Below are 27,788 nucleotides of genomic sequence, written 5' to 3' on the forward strand. Positions count from 1 at the left end.
CCAGATCTTATTCACCTCCAAAAAGGCGTCTGTTTAGTGTTTATAATGTCTTTAACTCATTTATTAATTTTCATTTTTGCCATTTCTCTCTTAATATATTTTTAAAATCTATTTAATTCGTTAATTTAAATTTTTAATTAAAATTAAAATATAATTTTATATAAAAAAATTTTATTAAAATAAAAATTAAATATAATTATTTTAAAAAAAAATTTTGTATTCGAATTCTAAACTCGAACGGTTCTTATATTTTTTTGGGTTTCTTCTTCTAGGCGTTTGGCTGCGGGAGATTTTCTTCGGTTTAATGGAGGGTTGACACTGGTTTTCTCTGTCTGGTTCGGTTGGATCGGAGTTGGATTGGTTTCTAGGTTCATTCAGATGGGAAGCTCTGGCGATGCCAGTAACAAGGGTATTGACGCGTCGGTGGGTGGGTTGGTTTGGGTCCGACGCAGAAACGGGTCATGGTGGCCGGGTCGGATATTGGGTCTCGACGAGTTGTCTGAGAATTGCTTGGTTTCCCCGAGATCGGGAACTCCCGTCAAGCTTCTGGGTCGCGAGGACGCTAGCGTGTGAGTATTCTTTTTTACTTCTTTTCTGGTTTTTGATATTGGTTTATCGATTTTTTAGTGATTCCGTTTTTGTTCTAGTACGGTTTGTTGCATTTATGGTTAGGCTCATTTGATAGTGCTATTGTGAAAAGATTGTTGTTTTTCAATGGGCTAATGGGATTTTGAAGAAGAATGATTTTCCATAGCAAGTTTGGTGGCGTTACCTTCAAACTTGTGGGTTTGATGGACTGGTAATCTTATTGGGTTAGGCTTTAGTTGGTTTTTGGTGCAAGTTGTTTGGTCATTTACAATGGTGACCGAAAGTTTTGCAAAGATGCAATCTTTGTGAGGCAATTCTTCCTTCCCAAATTTTATGTTTGGTGGGTAGCTCGAGAAATTGTTCCTTTGACACTTTGTGATAAGTTCTGTTAATGTAAGTTGTTGTCCTGTTAATAGTGTTTGGTAGCTTTAGAAAGTATAAACAGAGGATGAGAAATCCTCAACTAAGGAAATTCTGTTGGTTTATGGTATAATATGATGATACACTAGTACTGGTAGAGTCCTTTTATTTTGTTTTGTTGTCAAAGTTGGCCTGGAAACTATAACAACAACAACAAATACACCTTAATCCCAAATTAATTGGGGTCGGCTGTATGAATTTCTCATTTTCAATCTGCTCTATTAAACATGAGACCCTCCTGAAGCCTTAGATCTTGAAAGTTGTGCCTAACTACGTTGGCTCAAGTAATTCTTGGTCTACCCCTTGCTCTCTTAGAAACTATATTAAGTTTCAATTTTAGTTTGAGGGTCTGACTTAGCAGTTTTCAGGATTGTATGCCAATATGATTTTAATATAAATGTAATCTGCTGTCTTCCTGCTCCTTTTTATTGCGTGGTGATTTTCTTCTTGTTTGTTGATGAAAATGTCTTAAGAGCCTTTTCAAACGCTTATTCTTGTAATGGGGGTTTTTTTTTAGCTTTCTATTGGCTTGTAAATGTATACTGATTCTGTTATTTTTGTTTTTAGAGATTGGTATAACCTTGAAAAGTCAAAGAGGGTGAAAGCATTTCGATGCGGAGAGTATGATGATTGCATTGAAAAAGCAAAAGCTTCTGCAGCAAATTCAAATAAGAAGGCAGTAAAATATGCAAGGAGAGAAGATGCTATTCTCCATGCTCTTGAGATTGAGAATGCTCGACAGGAGAAGGATCATATGGACTTCAACACTAGAATGAATAATTTGGGTGGTGAGAATGGTAATTCAGCCAGAGAATCACCTTCCATCTCTCATTCTGGTAACGCAAATGATGATATGGATGATGATGTGAGTAACTCTGAAGAGAGTTCAGACACGGTTGGGGAATTATCTGAGTCTGGTTTATCTTTTGAAGGGCCAAATCATGTTAGTTCTTCTAAAGTGCAATCTTTGCAGGGAAGAAGGAGAACCCCAAATGATTCTGAGGATGATGGAACAGAAGGAGTGAAGCGAATGAGAGGGCTTGAGGACCTGGGAATTGGTATATCATCAAAAAGAAAGGTTCAGGTTGGAGGGCTGCTTGAGTTAGTTCAACAAGACAATGCTTCACTCTCTGATACAAACAACAGAAACTGTGTGTCTAATGAAACTACTGTTCATGGTAGCAGAGTTAGCTCATCCTTGAAAAGAAAGAGAACTCAAGTGACAAATGTTCATGAGTTTTTGAAAAAGAAAAACCGTCGGCGTCCACTGACCAAGGTTTTGGAGAGTACAGCTATGGTGTCTGTTCCTGTCATTTGTGATCAACTTCCAACTTCATGTCGTTCACCTCTTGGGGGATTATCTGATGCAAGGGTTTCTGGGTTAGAATCTACTGAATCAAAGAGGAGTGTATCCGTGGTAATAAAAAATAGCTCAGACTGTAATGGAGTTTCATGTGAGAATGGGCCCTCTTTTAATGCTTCTGATACTTCCCATATTAACAAGACGAAAGAGAATGAAAGTTCCAGCATATCTGGATTTGCAGAGAATGATTCTTCTGATAGGTTATTTGATGTTCCATTCATTGGAGAGGAAAAGCACTCTGCAGGTACACTTGATGTAGTAGTTACCTCTGAGCCTGCGGTTTTTAATTTTATCCCTGTTCCACATAATATTAGCCATTTTGATTGATGACATTGAGATGACATGCGAACACCAAAAAAACACACCCACCGGCCCCACCCCCCCACCCCAACTCTTTTCACACACACACATGCACATGCGCACACACACACAGACATCCATGCAAGTGCACACACACGAATGCAAATATGTTTACTGGGTTCCTATATCAGCCATAGTTTACCTTTGCGGGTGGGCGCGTGTTCGTACTTGTATCCTCAGTATTTCTTCTGCTTCTGTGCTTTTTCTGTTTATTATTATTGAAAATGGTATCTATTGACGCGTTCTGTGACATCTTCAATAATTTTCTCATGTTGTTTGGATCCAATAGACATGGTAAGTATGTAATTTTAGATGCTATACAAGTCATCCTGGGATCCCTTTCTCCTTTCCCTTTTCCTTTTGTTGCTATTTTAGAGTCTTTCTTATGTGCCTAAATATGAGGCTTAGTCAAGAACTTTGTGGAATTGCCTTCTGATACGAATTCTTCATCTATTCAGGTGGTTCTTCCACATTTGTTAATTGTTCATCTGGGAAGCCTCAAGCTGGCGCATTAAAAAGGCAATCTAGTCAAAGTAGTCTCGTAGAAGCTGTATTGTTGAGAAGTGAGGGCATTGACGAGACTAATTCTACCAGTTCAGAAGCTGTGCATCCTAATATTGGGCAGAGGATAGAGAAAGGTACTTCAAAGTGGCAGTTAAAAGGCAAGAGGAATTCAAGGCAAATAAGTAAAACTAGAAAACAAGACTCTACAAAATGTGTGAACATGGATGACAAATCCAATGCTTGTTTGACAGGTATAGAGCAGTCGTCGGATGGAATATCTCAGGGTTGTGATAAGAAATTGGATTGCAATTGCATAAACGGATTTTCTGGTTCTCATGACTGTGCTTTACAAACGAAGCCCTTACAAGTTGATGAAGATCAGGGTGATGGGTCCCAGGGATGGAGCAAGCATCTGTTACACAAGGAGCCTAACATTAGTGGGCTGACTGCTGAGGTGAAGCTTCTGCCTGATGGCTCACTTCCACCTCAGAGGTTACTTCCTTATCGCCAATCCCGCTTTACAGTTCACTCCAGATATCGGATGTCGGATTTCTCTATAAAAAATCTTCCTTTTGATTCCTCATTATATGAGGTTAACGTTGAGGTGAAAGCCAACTATAGGCCATCCCATGTTCCATTGGTGTCCCTAATGAGTAAGTTGCATGGTAAAGCAATAGTTGGTCACCCTCTCGCGGTGGAGTCTTTGGAGGATGGCTGCTGTGATAGTCTGTTAAGGACGGCGGAGGGTGAATTTGAAGATGCTCACATTGGTTATGTCAAGCGAAATAAAGGAAGGGGAAGAATTCCGAAGCATTTGCTATTGCAACCACAAAATTCACCACACAAATCAGCGAAAACAAAGAAATCTGGGCTATTGCCAAAGAAAATCAGGAAACTATCATCACTAACTGGTAGCAAGAAATTGGAGGAGATGAAATCAGTTGTTGAGAAACCAAAGGGTCCTGTAATAGCTTGTATTCCGCTTAAATTAGTATTTAGCAGGATAAATGAAGCAGTGAATGGCTTGGCACGGCAAACACATCGTGTATAACTAATTGCATGCGTTCCATGAAAGTCGGTTCTTGTCTGCTTGGGAAGACATTGTAGTAGCTTCATTATACCTGTGAAATTGGTTCTTTGGCATTGGCGGGTTTTTCGCTCATTTATGGACCATTGTTTTTTCTCTCTTGTTCAACCATGTTTGGTCAGCACCCACCAGGCATTATGTATTCTTTCCATTTGCAAAATGTCCCGGCATTTCGTCATCGTTGAAAGAAATTGGTAGTAGTATTACGATTAATGGAGGCTGCTTTTTGACTCTGTATATACTTGTAACATTACAGTAGTCGAAATTGTAAAGATGGTGATCTAATCTAGTAGTAGGTGTTGAATTAGGTTCCTTTCCTTTTAGTTTATGAATTTGGTTCTGGAGCTTAATAACTTCATTCCCTGCGGTACCGTCCAACTTGGAGCGCTGAGTGCGGGACATTATAAATTTATTCTTTCTTTCTGGCTTTAGTTTCTTGCGGGGAATTAGTGCATCTTCTCCTTTGCTTGTGTATGTTCTCGACTGTATCACGTATGGATAACCTGATAATAATACGAGACTTGCAACGAAGCATGAAGATGAGTCAAAGAAAGTAATATTAGTGGTGCTGAATTGTACGCAAGTGACACAAGCAGACCGACTTAAGCAACTGTGTGGGCTCAAGCAAGGACTGCAACATGATTGTTTGTTTGGGGTGGGTGTGTGTGTTTTTTTTTAAACTTATTTAGTGTCAGATACTGTCAGTTCTATATATTTTTTCTTTAAATTGATATGATTTTGATCGGATTTAACAATAAAAAAACGGTCATTTTAATAGGGAAGTCCTATTAGAGTCTCAAATTATTTTTGTTAGAATAGTATACCATTTTTATTAAGAAAGTAATATTAGCGGTGCTGAATTGTACGCAAGTGACACAAACAGGTCGACTTAAGCAACTGTGTGGGCTTAGGCAAGGACTACAACATGATTGTTTGTTTGGTGTGCGTGTGTGTGTGTTTTTTTTTTTAACTTGTTTGGTGTCAGAATCTGTCAATTCTGCATACTTTTTTAAGTTGATGTAGGGCCGGTAATATGGGTCATGATACAACAACACGACTTGAAAACGACACAAATTTCACGGGTTAGGGTTGAGAAAAAAGAGGTTCGGGTCAAAATTGAGTCGACCTGAAATTGACACGAAAAACACAGGTTAATTTCGGATTTGACCCGCTTAATCCGAACACGACACAAAACTCGTAAAAAACTAAAAAAAACATATATTTTTCATTACATATTTTTTATTTTATTATGAACTTGTGATATCATGATAGTTATACTCAACATATTATACTATTATTTGTTTAATTTTAATGGATGTTATTGTATTTTAGTGTGTTATGAATTTTAAGTTATTTCTAATATGTAAAAAACTAAATAAAAGTATATAATTTTCGTGTCAATTTCGAGTTCACGAGTCAATTTCGTGTCACGGGTTATTTTCGTGTCGTGTCAACCCGTAAAGTGGTCGTGTCATATTTGTGTTGCGGTTTTTAAAAAATTTTGTGTCACGGATCGTGTTCGGATTGACTACAAATTTAGAAATAAACGATCAAAACACGACACGTAACACGAATTGTCACCCGTAAGCTTATGTAATTTTGATTAGATCTAACAGTCAGAAAATGGTCATACCGGTGAGTCTCAAATTGTGTTTGCTAGAAATTAGGGTCCGTTTAGTTCGCTGATTCGAGTTTTTAATTCGAGTTGAGATATTACTTTATGTGAGAACTTTTTACTATAATAAAAAAGTTAAATAGGACTGTTTCTGAGAGTTTTTTACTGTAACAAAATTCGAATCGGTGAAATGAATGGTGCCTTAGAATACTATACCATTTTTATTAAGAAAGAAGAGTGGGTGTGGTTCGTGAGGAAGGTCGATCATTGATCGTGGGGGCTTGATTTTGCTAAAAAAATGCCATACTTGGATTTAGAGATAGTAGAAACTTTTTGAAAGGCTTTGCCAAACTCTTACCAACATATACTCATACGACTTTGTTCAGTAAATGAAAGACTAAAAATATTACAAATATTACAAATATCCTGAAATCGAGAACATCATCAACAACAACAACAACAAAAAAAAAAAAAAAGCATTGTTACCAAATCCAATGGATTCATATTACCAAATCCAATGGATAAGAGTGTTTAAGTTAGAAGCCCAACACTGTCTTTTAGTGCGTCTCTAGGCTTCTGATCTTGTATCTTCGTCCACAAGCTGGCAACGGGGCCGCGATGGTGGTGGAAGTAGTGTTTATTGTCGCGAGACACAAGGTCGAATCTGAGACGAAATGGGGTTTGAGTGCCTATTGTTTTTGGGCAGCTTTCCGAGCGTGTCTCTTCTGCGGCATCAGTAGTTAGGCATTTGATGATGTCAAAAGTGTTAAAAAAAAAAAAAAGATAGATGCAAGTACCGGTACTTAGTAAAATTAATATTTAAGTATCGTTTATTTCATCGATTTGAGTTTAGAATTCGAGTTTTATTACAGTAAAAAAATTTTAAAAATAATCACATTTAATTTTTTATTACAGTAAAAAATTCTTATACAAAGTCACATCTCAACTCAAATTTTATTATATGGGCCCTTAATGTACTTACTAAGAAAAATAATTAGCCAAGCAGCCTAAACATGACTTAAATAATAAGGAAAAGAAAGGACGTGTGTCTAACTCGTTTATATATATATATATATATAAACGAGTTAGACATACGTCCTTTCTTTTTTTGCACGTACTTAGTTAAACTTAAAATTTTTATGACATAAAATACAAATTAACAAGGAAAAAAAAAAGAGACGAAAATTTTTAAAAAGAGTGTATATTTAGTGATAATATGCCCGTCCTAACAAAAATTTTACACCTAACTCCACCACAAAATATAGAGCTTGAATCTTATTTTACACCTAACTCCACCACAAAATATAGAGCTTGAATCTTAATACTAGTTTAAGTGAAAAGATTATGTTTCATTATAAAAAATTTTAAATTGTAAGATAACAAAGTAAAAAAAATAAATAAATAAAGGAGTTGAAACTTAAAAATAAACGGACAAAAGTAAAACGTCTAAAAACTTACCGTTTTGAAAACCACCGTATCATGAACATAAATTATGAAATAACAAAAGAAAATTATAAAGGAGTTAAAACTTAAAAATGATAGAAAAAAATAAAACACGTAAAACTCAATGTTTAGAACTACCATATGGTAAACAACAAACTAAATATCTACTTTTTTTTATATACTTAGGATTAAGATTAGGATTTAACACAGATACAAAACAAAAGAAAGAAATAAAAAAGTTAAAAAAAATAAAGCACCAAAAAGGTTATAAAAAACAAAGAAAAAAATAAAAGAGCTAAAAGAAAAGATAAAAGAAGCAAAGAAAGGAGACACAGGAAAAAAAGCATCAAAATAGTGCGTAAATGACTGCAAAAAAATGAACAGTATTAGTTTTCACCAACTCTTTTTATATTTACTATTTACTATTTGAATAAGATAGGATTTAACATTAAAATTACGATAAAAAGTGAAAAAAGGCAACATATGATGGTCCATATTCTAGGTTATTTACTAACACATCATTTTTTTTAATTTCAAGTGTTTGAAAATGAAAAATAAAAATAAAACAAAAAGAGAAACATAAAAAAAATATTGAAAGAAGCAAAGAACCAAAACCATTTTTCAAGAAAAAAAGACTCAAAGAAATATTTAAGTAGAAATTTTTAGAAATTTTATTTTAGTGGGACAATTAGAAAGAAATTTATGAAAATAGATTTTAATATAATATTATGTTAGAGCATGATCTGAAAGAAATATTTAAGTAGGATAACAGTTGAAAAAAAAATTAATTGAGGTAAATGAAAGAAAAAGAAGTTAAAAATAAAGAAAGTATGAAGAATATAAAACTTTGAGAAAAAAGAGAAAAAGGAAAAAGTGAACATAAAAAGACCAAACAAAAACCACCAAAAGTTATAAAAAAAAAAGGTCAAAGCTACGACAAAAACGCTATCGTGTCTCACTCTTTCTACTATTTTGGTCGTTTTTTTTAGTTCCCATTTGGTATAAGGATTGAAAGTATGGTGATTTGAGTCTTTGGATTCAGAATCATGATTCATGATTTGAATCATAATTCATGGTGATTCAAACCTTTGTTTAGATGTGTGCAAGCATGATTCTGATTCTAAACTGAATCATGATTCAAACTAGTGTTTGGTTGTGTTGTTTTTTTATTTTGAACCATGACAAAAATAATAACCATCTTTTGGCCATGTAAATTACATTACGTGTAATTTTAAAAAATATATTTCAAAATATAAGTAAGAGAACGAATATTAGAGAGCAATAAATGCAAAAAATTGTAACTCAAAATTATAATAAGTAAAAACACAAATAAATGGAAAAAAAAAATAGTGCATTAGCCAAAAATTAGACAAATAACAGAGGTAAATTGTCATTGTTGTTATATATTTTCAAACTTGTCTTCCACGGCTTCCCTGGTATTCTACCCACATTTCATTCGCAAAGCGATCCCTAAAACGACACATCTTTGTACGACTAACACTACATGCTGTTACAACTGGGCCTTCAGGGACATTGCCATCATTGTCATCGTCATCAAACTCATCTTCATTGTTTGGATCTATTTCACTTACAGGTATACCATCCCGGTCGTATTGACTTAGAAGCGGATCCCCCTCATTAACCATGCGAATGAAATTATGTAGTATTGCACAGGCAACTGGAATTTTCACTTGTTTATCCATTGGATATGTATTAATAGGCTGCCTTAGGATAGGGAATCTAGCATTCCAAACCCCAAATGTTCACTCTATACAATTTCTCAACGATGAGTGTTTGTAGTTAAAAATATCCCTAGGTCCCCGAAATCCACCACTTCTCCTTATGTAATCAGGCAAATGGTAAGTCCCCCTCTGTACGGAGCGAGAAAACGATCATTGTTCACATACACTGCATCAACAACATAGTATTTTCCTGTGTAGCATATCCAAATTAGGCTGTAAATTGAAGGTCGGTAACAATAAATAGGCATAAGTAAGAAGACATAAGTGTAACCTGGTGGGATACGTGGGAACTGAGACCTAGGATTGTCAAGTGCATCCGTGAGCACTTGAGCATCGTGGGCTGAACCTTCCCAACCGGATAATATGTATGTGAACTTCATATCAAATGAACAGGCTGCCAATATGTTCTGCGAGTTCACACCCTTTCTATTTCGATAAGCCGTTGGATTATGAACACCAATTGGTGTGCAAGGTACATGAGTACCGTCAAGTGCGCCTACACAGTCCTGATCATTTCAAGCAAAAGTTTTGCACATAAGTTTCACACAAACATAATTATCGACGTATTATTAGGGGAAATCAATTATATGTAGTTAAAAATTATACGTAAAAGAGTAACACAACTTACGTCGAACCATGTACCATATCTCTGACGGTTGGCACGTAGAAATTTGGGCACTTTGTCATAATTTGGGGGCTTAATGAATTCATGTAGTGCACAAATAGCATCTAAAACTTCAGTAAACTTGTGTGATATAGTCTCCCCTGGATGTTGCCAGGCGTCTTGTGATTCATGATTACTTTGACTTTGTGAAATGATTGTTAAGAACACAAATAATTGTTCAGGTACGCTCATGTTGTATGAGGGTCGTAGCAAACCTTTCTCAGTTAGCACTTCACATAGAATCATAAAATCACTTGGTCCCATACGCACTTTGTTAAACATTGCATTCTCATTGATGTTTGCTAATAGCTCATTTACCTTGTCCATGCCCCTTAATGAAGAATTGTGCATCGGCCTTCTTACTATGTCAATAGACAAATAAGCGGCTGCAGCCGTGACAACTCCTATTGCGGCCTTAAATCTCTGTCGACGCCTTGAAGACGCTGTTCTATCGCGTTCCTCATTTTCGGGCTGCATCCTGTTGGTTTAGAGAAAAAAAAAGAAAAAAGAACAACGCAATTATTATTTGATGCAATACACTAATCAATGTGTCAAAGCAGCAGCATGGTAATATAAGCTCATCTAAGGCATGTTTATCTTTCATATCCTACAAAATGAACAAATTTTATAAAACCACTTCTTCTCTCTGATATATTGACAGACTCAAAAACGATTAGACGAAATGCACAAAATTCTCTTGACCACATGGAGATTCAAAGAAAGGAGAACAAAGAACAACATGAGAATGATGAAAAGGCAATAAATAGATACATAAACAGATCTGCCGTGTGCTCCTTTTATTTTCCAGAGCAACAACAGCCCACCACCTATTGTGTGCTCCATTTTCCAGAGCAACAAAAGGTCCCAGACCCAAGTGAACACATCTACCGTGTGCTCCATTTTCAGAACATCAGCAGCCCCCATTTTCCAGCCCACCTTCCCAAGCCATAACCTTATTTTCCAGAGCAACAAAAGGTCCCAGACCCAAGTGAACACATCTGCCGTGTGCTCCATTTCCAGAACATCAGCAGCCCCCATTTTCCAGCCCACCTTCCCAAGCCATAACCCTCCTGATATGTGCTCCATTTCCAGAGCAACAGCAGCCCACATTCCCAAGTGAACCACCCTGCCGTGTGCTCCATTTCCATAGCACCCAAGAAAAACAACAGTGACTAATGAAAAATTCTCATACACTAGTTTATAATGAAAAAACCACCATTTAATATAATATAGCAACACAGTATACAACAATAGTATAGAATACAGTCTCAAACAACAAAGAATGAAAGTAAATTGATACACCAACAATAGTCTCAAAATCTCGCTTACATACGACAACATGGTAGGTTGCACTAATCCGTGGTCTAATAGCAAGGGAAAATCAACCATTTAATTTTGTAAGTAGAAACATCATACTAGACATCTAAGGGCTAGGTGGATTGAAGGCTGGTAGAGGCTGGTGGTATGGGTTAGGGGGCTGACTATAGGGGTTTGATGGCTGCTGGAAGGACTGTGGCCACTGGGTGTATGGATTTGGATCGGGAGAGAAGTTATGAGGCCGCTGGCTATATGGATTAGGCACCTCATATGGATAGGGGGTTTTTGGCACATCAACAAAGTCGCTTAAAAAACTCTCCTAACGGGTTCATCCAGTTTATGCCATGCTACCTGCCACGTGGGAGACGCCATTATTTTTTCAAACGCATGGGCATACGTACGCGGGTTAATTCCCATTTCCTTGAGTGACGCTATAATCATATCCATTTCATTTGGTCCATTGACAGTGTTGTTACTCGGCAGGGTCTCTTTGCTTGAACGAATGTCCCTACAGAAATCAAGCAACTCCTCCCGTGAACTGTCATTGGATTTGCGTGCCCTTATCTGTTTCTTTCTTATCACCTATGATGATGAGGCGATATTAGATGTCATCTGCCTTCCAAAACTTTCCACGCGGTTGCGAAGCTCATTAGGCATCTCATCATCATCACTGTTTTGGGAAGGAACATTCTGGTGAGGTTGTGGTTGTTCATCCCCAGCAGCAACATTATCCATTGGCTCAACATGGGCGACATGGTGATATGCGGCTGAACCGGATGCCATAACTCTTGAAGGGAAAACGGCCGCCAAGTACGTCTCAGTATGCTTCAAACCGTGTGTGAAAAACGTTTTCGCTTCACGATGTCTCTAACAAAATTAGAATGAAATTTGTAAGTTTCTTACACTTAGCTACGAAAGTGTAACCTCTATCGCATTATCACTAATGGAGGCGCAATGAATCACACATATTACCTTACAAAGAGATGTCCACAGTTCCTCCGAGCATGTAAAAGTTTTAGTAATAGGATCCCACCCTACTCCAGTATGGTTTTGTAGCGTTTTATACGTTGAGTAAAGGTTTCTAAGTCAGCGGCGTTTCTCCCTCAGTCGCTCACTATCGGGTACATATCCATCGAAAAAAGTGACCATCCGAGCAGCCCATTGGTTGTAATCCCGAGAATCTGGTACCTTCCCGTGGTTTATGTCATTGTATTCGTATAGACGCTCAAGCAGAAACTCCTCTGCTGCAGGATTCCAATACAACGGCCTCTCCTCTAGGTTTTTCTTAGGCATCTACATACGCATAGGACAAGCAAGAGGAGTCCAATGCGTGCAAAAATAGGACACAAGCTTCAAACCACAAAAAAGTGAAACCCACAAAAAATCACAAACAAGAACATGAAAGAGAAGTGACCGACAATTTAAGAAGCAAAAACAGTCCACCACCGTACCACACAAGATAAAAAAACCTTCTAATATAATGAAGACACTCAAAAAAACCATCCATTTATGTGATGCCCTGTTTTTCACGCAATCTCAAAATTATCATTGCCTTTTACAACTTCTGAAACTAAAGTGGCCATACAAACGTGCCCACCAAAGAAGAAACAAGACCAAACTTGACTAACTACCACCACCAGACAAAAAAAGTAGTAAGTCAAAGATGAAGCGACCAAATCTGTGAAGATGAGAACTATAGTCCAACATTTCAGGTTTCGGAATATGAAATTATTGGTCATCAAACGCACAACAAAAACAGAGGTAAAGAACAAGGGAAAAGGTCATGTTCATGGAAAATAAAGCTTGAAAATGAGAGGGAGAGTTATCATAATATAGCAGTCATATTCACATGAGTAGAAACACTTGGCAAGATTATCAAATACTTAAACAAAAGAAAATACTAAAACTTGAAAACAAAAACTGGAAAGGATGCAATAGATCAACTAATGTTAAGAACGTGAAAAAAAATCTTTAAAAAAAAGGATCAACGAAGTGAAACAATTTTAAGAACATAAAACTCCACATGCAAATCTCAAATCAGATCCACAAAATCCACTAAAAAGATCTAGAAAATCCATCAACATAAGCAACAAAGTGAAAACAGAGGAAGCAAAATCCTCTCGTGACACACAACAAACTAATTGGCCATAAATCAATCCACTTCCTGATATGTACACACCACATAAATGTCAACAAAATAACGAAGAAGCAGGCTGTTGGAAAAACATGAGCAAGAGAAAAACCACACATGATGCCGTTCGAACATCTCCCATTCCAGGTAATGATCTTTACGCACAAAATTGAAAATAAAGTGAGGATGACATACCCGTACCTGATTCGAGTCCGATGAGGAGATGGAGGACACCGCCGGCAGAGCTCCAAAGACAGATGTAGAACTTTTGTAAATTCCCCGTCTGTTTCCTCTCCGGTGAAGGCGATAAATGGCCTTACCTTCGTAGTATCGGTGAAATTGGTACCGAATGTGGAGCTTCCGTCGATTGCTCACAATCACTCGAGCACTTGAAGCATTTCTCATCAACACCAGAAGAGGGGTCCGCCGTGGGTTGGGATGTGAATGCAAAGAGGAGTCCACAGGGACGAGGAGTGAAAACTGAAAGAAAAGATAGGAGAAAAATGAAAAAGCTGGGATGCTCTGCAAACTCACGCGTGAAGTTAACAGAGAAAGCTGGAGATTCTCTAGCCAAGGGAAAAATGGTCGGTAGGAGTACGTTGGGGTAGGAGGCCCCCCCTGATTTTGGAATCAGGATCAAGTGATCTCAAAATGCTCTCTTTTGATTCTGGGTCAGTTCCTAGATTTTGGGCCACCAAACGTAGATTCTCTCACGTGACCCAAAATCCTGAGTCAGAATACAGCTTCCAAACGGACCCTTATATTTAATGCCAGGGCAATTCAATACTAGTTATGTAGTCACCATACACTTTGAACCTACCAAGCAAAGCTACCGTAGTAAGTTATTTATCATGTATCTTACAAAATAAAATAAAATATATCGAATCACACTCCAATAATTGGTTATCACCTCAGTGGTGATCATGTAACGAATTAAAAGCCTACCTTTCCGAATGGCCAAGTAATTTACACGACTTAAGAGGACGCAAAAAATGTCCGAGTTATCATAAGCGACAATGCCATGTCGTTATTAGTCAGTAAACTCATAGACGACGTGTAGTAAAAAGGTAAAGTATATTATGGTCTTTTGGTGTCGATGGTTTAAGTGTAACATAAGGGAAGGATAGGGTAGGGGTTTGGAAGCCCAACAAGGATAGGGTTTCAAACACGAACATCTTTCTTCTGACGGCTCGCACTATCTCTCCCAACATTAGTTTTAGATCTGTCGGGTCCGGTGCCTTAGAGAATGAAAGTTAATCCGGCAGATCGCGAGGAAGAAATACCTTTTAATCGTTAAAGAGTTCGGAAGAGGGAACGCAAGCGTCCGGTTAGGCATGAAGGCCACTCTGGTACCCATCTCGCTTTATTTATTTATTTATTTTTCTTTTAAAGTTTGTTATGAAAGATTTACTTTTTCATCAGATCCTTAGGTATCTTCTTGGTTTTGCATTTTTTTCCCCGATAATGGATGGTTTTGGGCTACTTTCACTTGTCATCTGCAAACAATGAAAAAGATGAGGGGTTGTTTAGTCGGGGGATTTGTACCCGATTCGAATCATTTATGATTCGTTATTGTATTTTCTCAAAAAAAAAAAAAAAAATACACTTAAATTAAAAATAATTTTAATTCTGCACCAAACGTGTCCGAAGATTTTTTTTTAGCAAATGTTCAAAAGAATTTTAAATCGCATAAATATGTTCCAAACGTGTCCGAAATTTTTTTTTAGCAAATGTTCAAAAGAATTTTAAATCGCATAAATATGTTCACTATGCCGTAGGTTTGTTTGTTTTGATCAAAGTTTATACTTTATTTTGAGATCGTGGATTCGAAATCATAGTTTTGATGAGAATTTGATTACGGCTTTGTAGCTAGTATGTTAGACGTAAGAAGCAAGCTTCAGTATTTTTTTTTCTTTTTTGAAGTACTGTCAGTTAACTAATTGGAGTCGTTCTTAGGCATGGCAAAGAACAAATTTTGTGAAACCTGTTGGTAAAGACCAAACGGTACGAACCTGCTGATAATAATGAAGCAAACCTGCTGCTTTGTATCCCGAGCCTGTTATGGAAGAGTTCCGATGGATGGCCAATGCAATTGAAAACCAGGTAACTTACAAGTTTTGAGATTGTTGTATGCTATTGTTTGCTTTTATCATCATCAAAATAGAATGGAATTAGACATATCGTGAGGTGTACATGGATTTTTCCTTCCTAATAATTTATTTGGTGGCGATGAGCCTTGTAACAAGAGCTTTGATTGTGATGCTTGGCTTCCGAGCAGGTTCAAGCTAACAAAGTGCGCCTATACTATGCCTATGACACATTAGTATTATGTTCTCGAGCTTCTCGTTTTTAATTGCATGTTTTTCTGAAATTGATTAGCTTTCTTTTAGTATAATTTCCTCAAGAAGAGGAACAAACAAGTTGTGAACGACATGACAGTGGTTGGAAGTGAGAGGATGATTGAATGTTTGTGTGGTCGTCTTGACTTTGATAGTCCGAAGCTTTAAATTTAGATTTGAAGATTGAAATGGATTTTGAATTTTGTTTTGTTTTTTTTTTATTTTTATTTTTTTTAAGTGTGCTTTGCATAATTTGGTTGAAATCATGATTTTTTAGTAGTATTTTTTTTGGGTACCAAAGCACGATTTACCAAACACCTTCATCTGTATTAGATTCTTATAAGAAGCGAAAACTGGCTTCTAAAAGCAATGCCTAATGGGCCTTATAGGAGAGAGTGGAAGGGAGAAGCCCGGTATGGATAGATGTATATATATTTTAAGTACGATTCTCTGCGCCATTGTCAACATTAAAAAGTTTCATGAGTCTACAGCAACCATATTGACTGGATATGGATAGATGGCTGAATTTGGACCTGTTAGTCCGTAACCTAGTTGTTGCTGGCGTTGCAACCTGCAGGAGATACCAACTGAGATCGTGGTGAGTTACTTCATGACATGGCAGCTGCACTACTTCCCATCAGGATGAGGTTGCCGTTTGTGACTTTCGCAAGTGAAACAAACACAATGGTGACACAATCAAGGGAAAAGGGAGAAGCACGATATGTTTTAGAATCATTTCTCCAAAATTACCATCTCACTCAAAATTCTGGTCATTTATTTTATTCTTAAAAAGACTAATTATCTTCACTAAGTCTAAAGTTTATCCTATTAAATAATTCCCTCCAAAATTCTAAAATATTTATCTTTAATGTCGCTCGAATAATGTACTTCATGTCAACTTCTCACTTGATGTTCTAAACATGTTCATTTCACTCTGTTAACTAAATTAAAGCATTCACAAACCCACCCTTCCTTTTAGATCTGCCTATAATAGTGACGAAATGTCTGACGTAGCATTAATTGTAAGATTAAATCTAGGATTAATCTCATTTTTAGTCGCAATTGTAGGTCAAATGCTACTTTAATCTTTGAGTTATAAAACATCCCTAAATGAGTCCCTGGTCTACTTAGTCCCACATAAATCATCCATCCATTTGACTTACAATTTCAACATAAAAAGGCGGTCGGGCTCTAATATGTAAAGTCACAAAGCTAATCCTCATTAATTGGCATATGCTCACGTCTTTTTTTTCTGACAACTTTTGACATGATGATTGATTTTGGACAACTTGGTTAGATTTGGCTTATAGTTTATAGAGTTGATGCTCTTTCCTCCATCCCGCGCTATCGTTGTCGCTAGAGGTGCAAGAATGGACTGGATCGAGGTTTCAAGCCCAAAATCTTATTATGGTTGGCCTAGCCTGTACACACCTTTTTTTAAAAAGGAAAAAAATAAAAAATGCGTATAAAACTCTGAATCAGCAGGCCCTAAGACTATCGGGCTTTAAGGCCAGGCTGGGGCCAACCTTTCCCCCTTTAGAGTCGAGCTAGCTCGGCCTGAAGTTTATTTTGGGCTGCCGGTCCGAACTTTCACCTCTAGTTGTCGTCTAAGTCATTGTCATTGCGTCCACGGTCATCACTCACATTATTGCTTAATAGGTCGTCAGGTCCCTTCCAACATGATGAGCTCATGCCTCAGGCGACTACTCTTGTTGCGACTGTCTTTGCCTCATTGTTTGCTTTTGACTGGTACCAAGTAACGATTGTCCAACGCTTTCGAATTGGAGTACAACAACAACAACAAGCCTTAATCCCGACTTAATTGGGGTTGGCTATATGGATTTCACTTTTGCACGTAGCTCTGTTCGAAATTAAACTTTCCTGAAGGCCTAGATCTAGAATGTCTTTCTTAACTACTTTGGTCCACGTAATTCTTGGTCTACCTGTCTTTCTCCTAGTATTAGGTATAAGAATGTCCTCCCAAGCACGAGTTGGTGCTTCTAGCAGTCTACGTTGGACATGCCCGTACCACCTCAAGCGGCATTCGCGCACCTTATCAACCTGGCCGATGCCATTTCCTTCTTGATCTTGCTACTTTGGCCTTTTTTCTTTGTTAGTCCTTTTTTTGTAGTTTTTATTTTTTATTTTTTTGGCTTTTGTTTTTCTTTTGTGATGTCTTGGCTTTTTTTCCCATGATATGTGCATGTGTGCGGTTTTTTTTGGACTAAACCCACAATGGTCTCTAGGTTTTACTCTCAATTCCACTTGACTTTTTAAAATGTCCCACAGCTGGTTCTTAAAGTTTTAGTTTGTTTCAATTTAGGTCCTTCTGTGGTTAAATATTTGACATAATCTATTAAAATTAGGGACTAAAATTGGAAACATTTAAAGTTTAAGAGCTAAAACAATACAAAAAAATAAAATGTAAGTTCCATAAACAGTCTCTAAATTTCAAATATTTCCAATTTTAGTCGTTAATTTGCACAGATTCTGTCAAATATTTAACAATATCAACAATATCTCTAGGTGTTGAAATTTTTAGTATCGTGGCATGCTATTTCTAATGGCATGTTTACTTACCGAGATTGGGGAATGGAAGTGGGGAGTGGAAAATGTGAGTCAATCTCATGTTTATTTGTTATTTTTTATCCGGAAATAGCAATGGATTAGTAGGCCCCACTCAAATTTAGGATTGAGAAATGGGATTGGCAATCTCATGCCCCCTTTGGGATTGGGACTCACATTCCTAATATTGACATTAAATTACTATTATGCGCCCAGTTTACATGTATTTTATTTTGTTGAATAAATTAATAATATTTTTTCATTTTTAACACTTATTTTTTTTTATTTATTTTTATATTTTAAATAGTTGTGCAATAAATATTTTAATTATGATTAATTTTAATATAATAAGTACACAATTTATTTTTTGAATTAAAAATATAAAATTTACTTTAAAGATATATTAGTATTTTTATACTAGTTTATTCTGAATCTGGATGTAAGTAAATGCATGAATGAGATTTGTAGTTACTCTAATTTTGAATTTTGTCTCCAAGTAAATAACTTAATTGACTCTGATTTTTCATTCTGAATTTTACCCACTCTGAATCTGAATCTTGCCTACTTCGATTCATGCCTACTAGGTAATCATACTATAAGTGTCATGGTAGGATATCAGCCGTCGGCCTACATCGGTGGTTACTCTTGTTGGTTTCGTTTGTTATCTATATGGCATTCTCTATAAGAACTTTTTTCTAATGGCATGAATCAATTTAGAAGAAATATATGCGGCATTTCTTTCATGCACCCAAAATTGAGTAATTGTGAAAAATTACCTCATAATTAAGTTTAAAATTCAGCAAACCGATTTTAAGCCCATATTCCTTTAACGTGATCTTCTAAATTATGGTCTTTAGTTAGAAATTCTCAGAGCGATGGACAGCCTTTCTCCCACGAGATCACTGTTGCTTTGGCGGTAATTGTTTTCTTTTTTCTCATATCATAATAACTAGGCCTGTTCTGTTTACACTTTTTTTTCTCTTCACATCCCCTTTTAAATTAAAATTTTCGATTACAACCCTCACATAAAATTACAAAAAGAGATAATTATGCAAACTTAATTACAAAGTAAAATTTTAGGATTAATTACAAAAATTCTCTCTGAATTATGTCTCTTGTAATACTTTGTCCCGTGATTTTTAAAACATAACATTTGTTCTTTCTAAACAATGAAAAATTAAGAAAAATGCCCCATCTGTTTAAAAAATTTGTTATTTTTTGACACGTGTCACATAAATAACAACTTCATAAACTTTAACAAAAATGGCCCCTCCATTCAAAATAACTTCATAAATTTTTAATTCTGAAAACAAGATTCATAAAATTTTTAGTTTACATTAATTTAATGATGAATATTTCGTTATTAAAAGTCCAAATTTATTAGTTTTAAATTTTGTTTAAATTTCAAATTATAGAGTTACCAAAATACTCTTAAAATAACTTATTAAAGTGAGCTTGCTTACTCTCGCTTTGTTTTTCAAGTATTTACACAATATGTCATATAATATATGCCGGTGTTTATTTAAAAAAACTAGTTAAATTTTAATTTCCGTTAAAAATTTAATAGGGGGGTTTTTTTGGTAACATTTTATTATTTAAGGGAAACAGATGTTACATTTTAAAGATCAGGGGATAAAGTGTTATAAGAGATCTAATTCGGGAGATATTTTTGTAATTAATCCTAAATTCTATTATAAAAAAGAAACTAATGTATTTTTTTTTCCTCCACGTTTCCGTTATGTCATATTGCTAAATTATAAACTATTGCCATAACAAAGCCATAACTTTCACCTTTACTATTCTAAATGGATGTATGTTAAATTTTCTTTACGTATGACGATGTTCTTTTGCCTTTTTTCTTTTCATTTCGTGTTTATTTTTTTTTTCTATTCATCATTATTTTTTAAAGGCTAATCATCTCTTTCTTTTTTTCTTTTTCTTTTTTTTTTTTATAGTCGGGGTAGTTGTGTTTTTTCCATTTCATTTTTTCCTTGCTTTTGCTCCTATTCGGTTTTGGGAGGCTTGCACTTTCTTTTAACGTTTTGTCTTTTCCAATCATACGTCCTTTATATGCCATTGTTTTGCATGTTTGCACTTAATTTACCATATTTATTTTTTATTTATTTTTTTAATTTTTCAGTTGTTTTTTTTTAATTGTTTGTTCAAGCTTTTTCTTCATGTATGACAAAAAAGCTTCATGCCCGAAGCTTCAACTGAAAAAACAATAGAGATACCCTAAAATAAAAAAAAAAATTTAATTAGAAAAATTTTCTGAACTATAATGCGTGTAATACTTTATTCTCTGATCTTTAAAACGTAACATTTGTTTCTCCTAATTATGAATTGTTAATAAAAAAACCTCCTGTTAAAATTTTTAACAGAGAAGTAATACTTGATATATAATTCAGGGGTACTTGATAATCTTATATATTCTTAGAAAAGATTTAAATTTTTTAAAAAGGGGGTCTTGAAAAAAACTTTTTTAATTTTAATTTACATGTAATATATACTATATATATTATATAACATTTTTTAGAATGTCGATGTTTTAAAAAATGTTATTAAAGAATCAAAGATATACCATGACTTGTGTTAAAAAAATACATTGTGAATTTCAAAATTGTTAGTTTTAAGTATTTTTTGCCAGAGTTTCAATTCATTAATTAATGAGAAGAATAAGATTAAAAATTTCATTTTATTTATTGCTATATTAAATGAATATTGAAATTCGTTTTTAAGAAATGTAAATTTAAAAACAATGGGTAGAAGAGTAATTTGCATCAAATTACTTAAGAACAATCAACATTTGGGTGATAAGTGCTGGTTTTGCTAAAAACTCGAACAGAAGAGGATTTTTTTGTTAACTTTTGGGTATTTTACACATTTCTCTCCTGAACTTGTATGGTTTTAGCAACTTGCCCTATGAACTTTTAATTTTGGCATATTGACCCCTGTGTTGCGATATGTCTCATTTTGACAATGATTGTATCAAATTAGTCTCGAGAAAACACGTTTGACGAAAAATTCTAACATCCTAATTCAGATGTAATACAAATCTTTTAATTACTTAACTTTTAATCCATTAAAACTAATAAAATATTTGAGCAAATTTTGTGAAATATGGCACATTACAACAATTTTACAAGCTCGGGGTTTGATTGCCAAAATTCTAAGTTTGGGGGCTAATTTGCTAAACCATGGTAAGTTTAGGAGTTGATTGTGCTTGAGATTTGATCTTAATCTCATTTTAGTCTCTTAACTTTTAAAATGTCTCACTGTTGGCTCTTGAGGTTTTATTTTATTTCAGTTTCAGTCTTGTTTGTTAAGTATTAAGGCCCCGTTCTTTCCGCTGATTCGAGTTTAGAATTTGAGTTTTGCTATAGTAAAAAGCTCTCAGAAATAGTCACATCTAATTTTTTTGCTACAGTAAAAAGTTCTCACACAACATCACATCTCAACTCGAATTAGTGAACCGAACGGGCCCTAAATATTTGACATAATTTGTGAAAATTAGAGATTAAAATTGGAAACATCTATGGCATGTTTACCTACGCGTAATCGGAATGAACATGAATCGGAGTGGGCAGGATTCAGAGTGGGTAGGATTTGAAGTAAGGAATCGGAGTTAGAATAAGCTGTTTACTTAGTTATAGGATTTGGAATCATTCCAAATCTCATTTATACGTTTACTTACACCCAGAATCGGAATAAAAAAATGTAAAAGTACTAATATACCCTTTAAATCAATTTGATATTTTCAATTTAAAAAATATATTGTGTACTTATTATATTAAAATTAATCATAATTAAAATATTTAGTGTAATAATTAGGTACTAAAATAATAAATATAAATTGTACAACTATTTAAAATATAAAAATAAATTTTAAAAAAATTTAAATAATACAAATAAAAATAAAAAATAGTGTTAAAAATAAAATATATTATTAATTTATTAAAAAATAAAGTACATATTTATTATATTAAAGTTAACAATAATTATGCTAATATTATAATATTAGGCAAATAAAATAATAAATATATGTTGCATTTATTATTGTTTGAATTTTATTTTTAATTGTGTATTTATAAGTAAAATAAGGGTATGATAGTAAATTAATATTAATATTAGGAATGCGAGTCTTAATCCCAAGGGGAGTGTTAATCCCTTTCCTCAATCTCAAATTTGAGTGGGACCCACTAATCTCACTCCCATTCTAAGATAAAAAAGAGCAAGTAAACATGAGATTGACTCTCATTCTCCACTTCCATTCTTTAATCCTAGTAAGTAAACATGCCACTAAAGTTTAGAGATTAAAAAAAATCCAAAAAACTAAAATTAATTTCCATTGATAGACTTTAAAACTCAACTGTTTTCAATTTTGATCCCTAATTCATATAGATTTTGTTAAATATTTAATACTAGGGTAATGGAAGGACTAAAACTAAAATAGAATAAAATTTCAAGTACCAATTGTATGACGTTTTAAAGGTCAAAGATTAAGTGGAAATTAAAGGTAAACCTCAGAGACCGAGCCAAGCAAGGGGGACATCAGGTAGGAGAAATGGAAGTTTGGGCTCTAGAGGGATTTGGTGTTGCTGATATTTTACAACAGATGGTTACTTATAAATCTGATCATATTAGAGCTCGTCAAGAAGTACTTGGTACTACAATGGTTGGAGGACCAATACCTAAACCCGTGGATGCTCTCTAAGTGGCCTTAACCTCTAAGTGACGACCTTCACACACTTGTTATGACATTAGAAGAAGATTTAAACATAAGTATATAAAATATTAGCTTACGTCAGTTGCTGTGAAAGCAGAACGGCACCTCAAGGCACCATCCAGAGGTTGCAGCCCATCAAAATCCACGTGCAGCAGTGATCCATCTTTCCTTTTTGGGCGGCGAATGGTAATGTGACTTGTACGAGTGCAGGACCCACACTGCATTTCAAGTTGCAAGATTTCAAGTTACATATCGGCTAATGCTTGTTTGAACACATCAAATAACTTCAAAATAACAACTGAAAACGACCCAATATGAAGGCACAGGGCATTAAAATCATAAAAAAATCATTTAATTTCACAGTCCTGCATGTAGATTATTAGATTTTGCTCCTGTTATGCGACAAGTGACAAGTGCACTCTAACCATAACTGATTCAGTTATGTTGGAACTCTTTGGTGGGGAGCACTTTGATACTTCTCCATCTTTATGTACAAAAAGATTGTATCAAGCAATTCATAAATGACTAAAAATAGTAGGGGTTTTTCCTACACACTAGGGTCAACATAAATGAAATGAGATATAACTAAACAGGATTCAAAAATTGTTAAAATAAGATAACAGCACCTCACGCACCATTAATACAGGTTTCTTTATACGAATACAATATAAAGTTACAAAGATCACAAACCTTAGTCTTCATATTTGCGTACCAACCCCGTCCCAGTGGGAAAATATATTCATCAGAAAGTGTTATGAACTCAGATTGGTAACCACACTGTTCACACAAAATTTTCATCTCAAACATTGACGTGTTCAGAGCTCCAGTAGGGTGTATACTGAAAATTCCTTGCGTTTCAAAAATCACGCAAAGTTTGAAACTCACCATCTGCGTGAAAAGAGCATATAATTAACCCCTAAACCAGGCAAAAACATTAAGGTGATGTTTGGTTCATGTATTCAGAATCATGATTCAGAATCATTTTCGTTTTACGTGTGTATTTTGTGAGAGAAAAACACTGTAGAGAATCATAAATCATGATTCCGAATCAGGAACAAATACAAGAAACAAACGGACACTAAATCACCCTCTACATAATATGGGAGAAATTGTGAACAGATTTGGTTAATAGGAGATAATTGTTTGTTGGACACTCAAAACAAATGGGAAAAAGACAGAACGAAAAAGGAAAAAGGAAGAGAAATCCTTACCTCCTCTAAAAGCTTATAAAGGCAAAATAAAGAAACAAAGAAAATAATCGTAGAAAAACGAAAAATAATCTGCCAGAGTATATAGTGGCCAATGACATTATTAAGGGCTCTCTCAAACCAAAACTCCTAAAGTTAGTGGCCAATGACATTGTTGAGGGCTCTCTTAAACCAAAAGTCTCAATTTACATTATTAGTAAAAAATATATATCCGCAACAAGTCCATTCAGAGCAGTAGAAAGTATAAAATACTTTAGGATAAAATGAATTTGACTAAGGATATAAACCTTGAGATATCAATTCAAACGAAATTTTCACACGCCACAAGTCTTTCTAAAACAGAGGAGACCCCAAGATATCGATTTTCACAGGCTTCTAAACAACCCTCTCATAAACCCTAAGATAAAATTCAAATGTTGTGATGAGAGGGTCGTTTAGAAGCCTGTGGAAATCGATATCTTAGGGTCTCGTCTATTTTGGAAAGACTTGTGGTGTGTGAAAATTTTGTTTGAATTGATATCTCAGGGTTTATATCCTTAGTCAAATTCATTTTGTCCTAGATTATTTTATACTCTCTATGCTGCTCTGAATGGACTTGTTGTGGATATATTTTTTTTTTGCTAATAATGTAAATTGGGACTTTTGGTTTTAAGAGAGCCCTCAACAATGTCATTGGCCGCTAACTTTGGGAGTTTTGATTTGAGAGAGCCCTTAATAATGTCATTGGTCACTATGTACTCTGGCAGATTATTTTTTCGTTTTTCTACAATTGTTTTCTTTGTTTTTTTATTTTGCCTTTATAAACTTTTAGAGGAGGTGAGGATTTCTCTTCCTTTTTCCTTTTTCTTTCTGTCTTTTTTTCATCTGTTTTGAGTGTCCAACAAACAATTAGCTCCTATTAACCAAATATGTTCACAATTTCTCTCATCTTATGTAGAGGGTGATTTAATGCTTTTGCCTGGTTTAGGGGTTAATTATATGCTCTTTTCACGCAGATGGTGAGCTTCAAACTTTACGTGATTTCTAAAACGCAAGGAATTTTCAGTATACACCCTACTGGGGCTCTGAACACGATGATGTTTGAAATGAAAATTTTGTGTGAACAGTGTGGTTACCAGTCTGAGTTCATAACACTTTCTGATGAATATATCTTCCCACTGGGACGGGGTTGGTACGCAAACATGAAGACTAAGATTTGTGATCTTTGTAACTTTATATTGTATTCGTATAAAAAAAACTTGTGTTAATGGTGTGTGAAGTGCTGTTATCTTATTTTAACAGTTTTTGAATCCTATTTAGTTATATCTCATTTCACTTATGCTGACCCCAATGTGTAGGGAAAATCCCTACTATTTTTAGTCATTTATGAATTGCTTGATACAATCTTTTTTACCATAAAGATGAAGAAGTATCAAAGTGCTCCCCGCCAAAGAGTTCTAACAGAACTGAATCAGTTCTGGTTAGAGTGCACCTGTCACTTGTCGCATAACAGGAGCAAAATCTAATGTTCTACACACAGGACTGTGGAATTAAATGTTTTTTTATGTTACTAATGCCTTGTGCGATTGGGTCGTTTTCAGTTGTCACTTTTAAGTTATTTGATGGATGTTCAAACAAGCATTAGCCGATATGTAACTTGAAATCTTAAAATGCAGTGCGGGTTCTGCACTCGTACAGGTCACATTACCATTCGCCGCCCAAAAAGAAAAGATGGATCACTACTGCACGTGGATTTTGATGGACTGCAATCTCTAGATGGTGCCGTTCTGCTTTCAAAGCAACTGACGTAAGCTAATATTTTATATACTTTTGCTTAAATCTTCTTCTAATGTCATAACAAGTGTGTTAAGGCCCTCACTTAGAGAGGTTAAGGCCCTCACTGAATGTTACAATCAGGAGTTATCGAATACTCCTTCCTGTCCGTTGATTTCTCTTCATTTCCTTTGAATTCTGAACTGTTGAGCTGTGTTTAAGTGCTAATTTGAGCAAAAATCCCCCTGGTTCCCTTCCGTTTGAAGTTAATATTCTGGTGTTAGTGCGTGTGTTTGGCTTTGGGAACTCGGTTATTCTAACGAACTGTTTCTGTGCTTACAGATGCACGGGCGTGTTTCAGCCCCATTCATGCTCATGGTTGATGTTGGGGTGTTGAAGTCTCCATCTGGTGATCCAATCACTTGCTTCATGCCAGCATTCGCCGTTGACGTTGATGCTACAGACCCCCACTACATATCCACTGCAAAGGTGTTCTTTGAGAGGGCATAGATTCTGTAGTCTCGCTGGGTGTGGTTTCAAATTTGGACATTTTAGACTATTAAGATCTTGTTTTTGCTCTTACAGTTTGGTGTAACCTGGTGGAACCAGGATTTATGTTACTTTCCACATTTGGACCTTTTGGACGATATGTTGGCACGGTGACTGATGCAGGGTGCTGAAATATGTTTTGGTTGTTTGTTTTATCTCTCTACTTTAAAAAAAAAAAAAAAAATTTGGTCCAACCTTACAGATGGGACATGCCATTTAATAAAAGACGAAGCTCAGTAATTCCAAACCTAAAATTGAAAAAAAAAAAAAAAAATTGTTTAGCTTACTTCGTTGGATACAAGTATCTAAAAAACGAGGGTGTTTGTTTGTTTGTTTTTTTTTTTTTGTTTTTAGGTAGCAAACAAAAAAAAAAAAAAACCCCCCATGAGGTTTGTGGTTAAACTATGTTAGAGGTCGAGAGGTATTTCCTGTGTAAATTTTGGTTGTGTATACCTTTTGTACTTGCTGTGAAAATTAAGCTCGAATTTTCCAGAAAAAGTTAACTATCTACTATGATACTATCCTCCAATTCACCCAATATTATGCTCCGCATTAATGAACGTGAACCTGCTTTCTCGTTGATAAATAATAGGTTTCCAGTATTGAAAACTAAGTCTTATTTTTAGCTCAATTTCATGATACATTTGCCAATAGTTTTCAGAGATCTTTATTTCTAGTACGCCAGTTAACAAATGTTAAGTTATGAAGGTCTCGTTCATTTTACGATTCGAGTTTAGAATTTGAGTTTTGTTACAGTAAAAAGTTCTCAGAAACAGTCACATTTAACTTTTTTGCTACATTAAAAAGTTTACATAAAGTCACATCTCAATTTGAATTAAAAACTCGAATCAGCGAACTAAATAGGCTCGAAGTCTAATTATGTTCAGACGGTTTATTATCTTACACATAAAAAAACGTACTCGTAAGATGTGTGATTTTCTTTTATAAATTTCTTTTTCATTATAGTGAAAGCTGCAACTGCTAAAATGTAGTCTCACATTAAGGTAAATTTACATTTTATTGCTTGCGGTTACATAAAATTAGGGCGTTTAATTCTTAATTGCTAGGGTTTAAAGTAACCAATTAAAATGGCATACGCCCTATGAACAGACATGATGACAGTATCAGAAAATGAACCTTGTCAATGTGCCATCTTGTTAAATAGCTACCTAATTCATGTAGGGAAAAAAAAAAAAAAAAAACTACCTACTTTCTAATTATCTTTACCATTAGTATAACAAATACCACCTCATTGAAGCCAAAACACAAGGGGTTATAATTTTGTGGTTGCTACTTTATAAATTATATATGCACCTTATTGGTATTAATGAAGTTGGGGAAGTTTCAAAGATCGCTCCAGCCATTAAGAACTTTTGCAATGTGCCTTAATTCCATTTCTGCAAAGAGCTTCTTTT

General features: G+C 35.0%; 1 protein-coding gene and 1 long non-coding RNA gene across 5 annotated transcripts; both read left to right on the forward strand.

Moving 5' to 3' along the window:
• Positions 1 to 346: 346 nt before the first annotated feature.
• LOC21385411 (uncharacterized protein At1g51745) lies at positions 347 to 4,996 on the forward strand. Of its 4 annotated transcripts, none has more exons than XM_024169392.1 (4): positions 347 to 569; positions 1,576 to 2,615; positions 3,190 to 3,369; positions 3,487 to 4,996. In XM_024169392.1, the coding sequence occupies exons 1-4, from the start codon at positions 379 to 381 to the stop codon at positions 4,284 to 4,286; spliced, it is 2,211 nt and encodes a 736-aa protein (XP_024025160.1). In that variant the 5' UTR covers positions 347 to 378; the 3' UTR covers positions 4,287 to 4,996. The 4 variants fall into 4 exon arrangements, with proteins under 4 accessions (XP_024025160.1, XP_024025151.1, XP_024025156.1 ...); XM_024169383.1 differs by having other exon boundaries at positions 1,576 to 1,903; positions 1,982 to 2,615; positions 3,190 to 4,996; XM_024169388.1 differs by having other exon boundaries at positions 1,576 to 1,873; positions 1,982 to 2,615; positions 3,190 to 4,996.
• Positions 4,997 to 14,357: 9,361 nt separating this feature from the next.
• Positions 14,358 to 26,627, forward strand: LOC112092682. Its single transcript, XR_002902697.1, has 3 exons — positions 14,358 to 14,583; positions 15,191 to 15,337; positions 26,167 to 26,627. It is a non-coding gene; the product is annotated as an uncharacterized LOC112092682 (long non-coding RNA).
• Positions 26,628 to 27,788: the final 1,161 nt, after the last annotated feature.

This window comes from Morus notabilis, unplaced genomic scaffold (assembly GCF_000414095.1).
Source record: "Morus notabilis unplaced genomic scaffold, ASM41409v2 Scaffold2121, whole genome shotgun sequence".
Lineage (NCBI taxonomy): Eukaryota > Viridiplantae > Streptophyta > Magnoliopsida > Rosales > Moraceae > Morus > Morus notabilis.

Excerpts from the sequence above, each read along its gene's own strand:
- LOC21385411 (XM_010089813.2), top strand. The coding sequence starts at position 379 with ATGGGAAGCTCTGGCGATGCCAGTAACAAGGGTATTGACGCGTCGGTG. Across the intron at positions 570-1,575 it reads GGTCGCGAGGACGCTAGCGT|AGATTGGTATAACCTTGAAA; the intron begins GTGAGTATTCTT and ends TTTTGTTTTTAG. Across the intron at positions 2,616-3,189 it reads AGAGGAAAAGCACTCTGCAG|GTGGTTCTTCCACATTTGTT; the intron begins GTACACTTGATG and ends TCATCTATTCAG.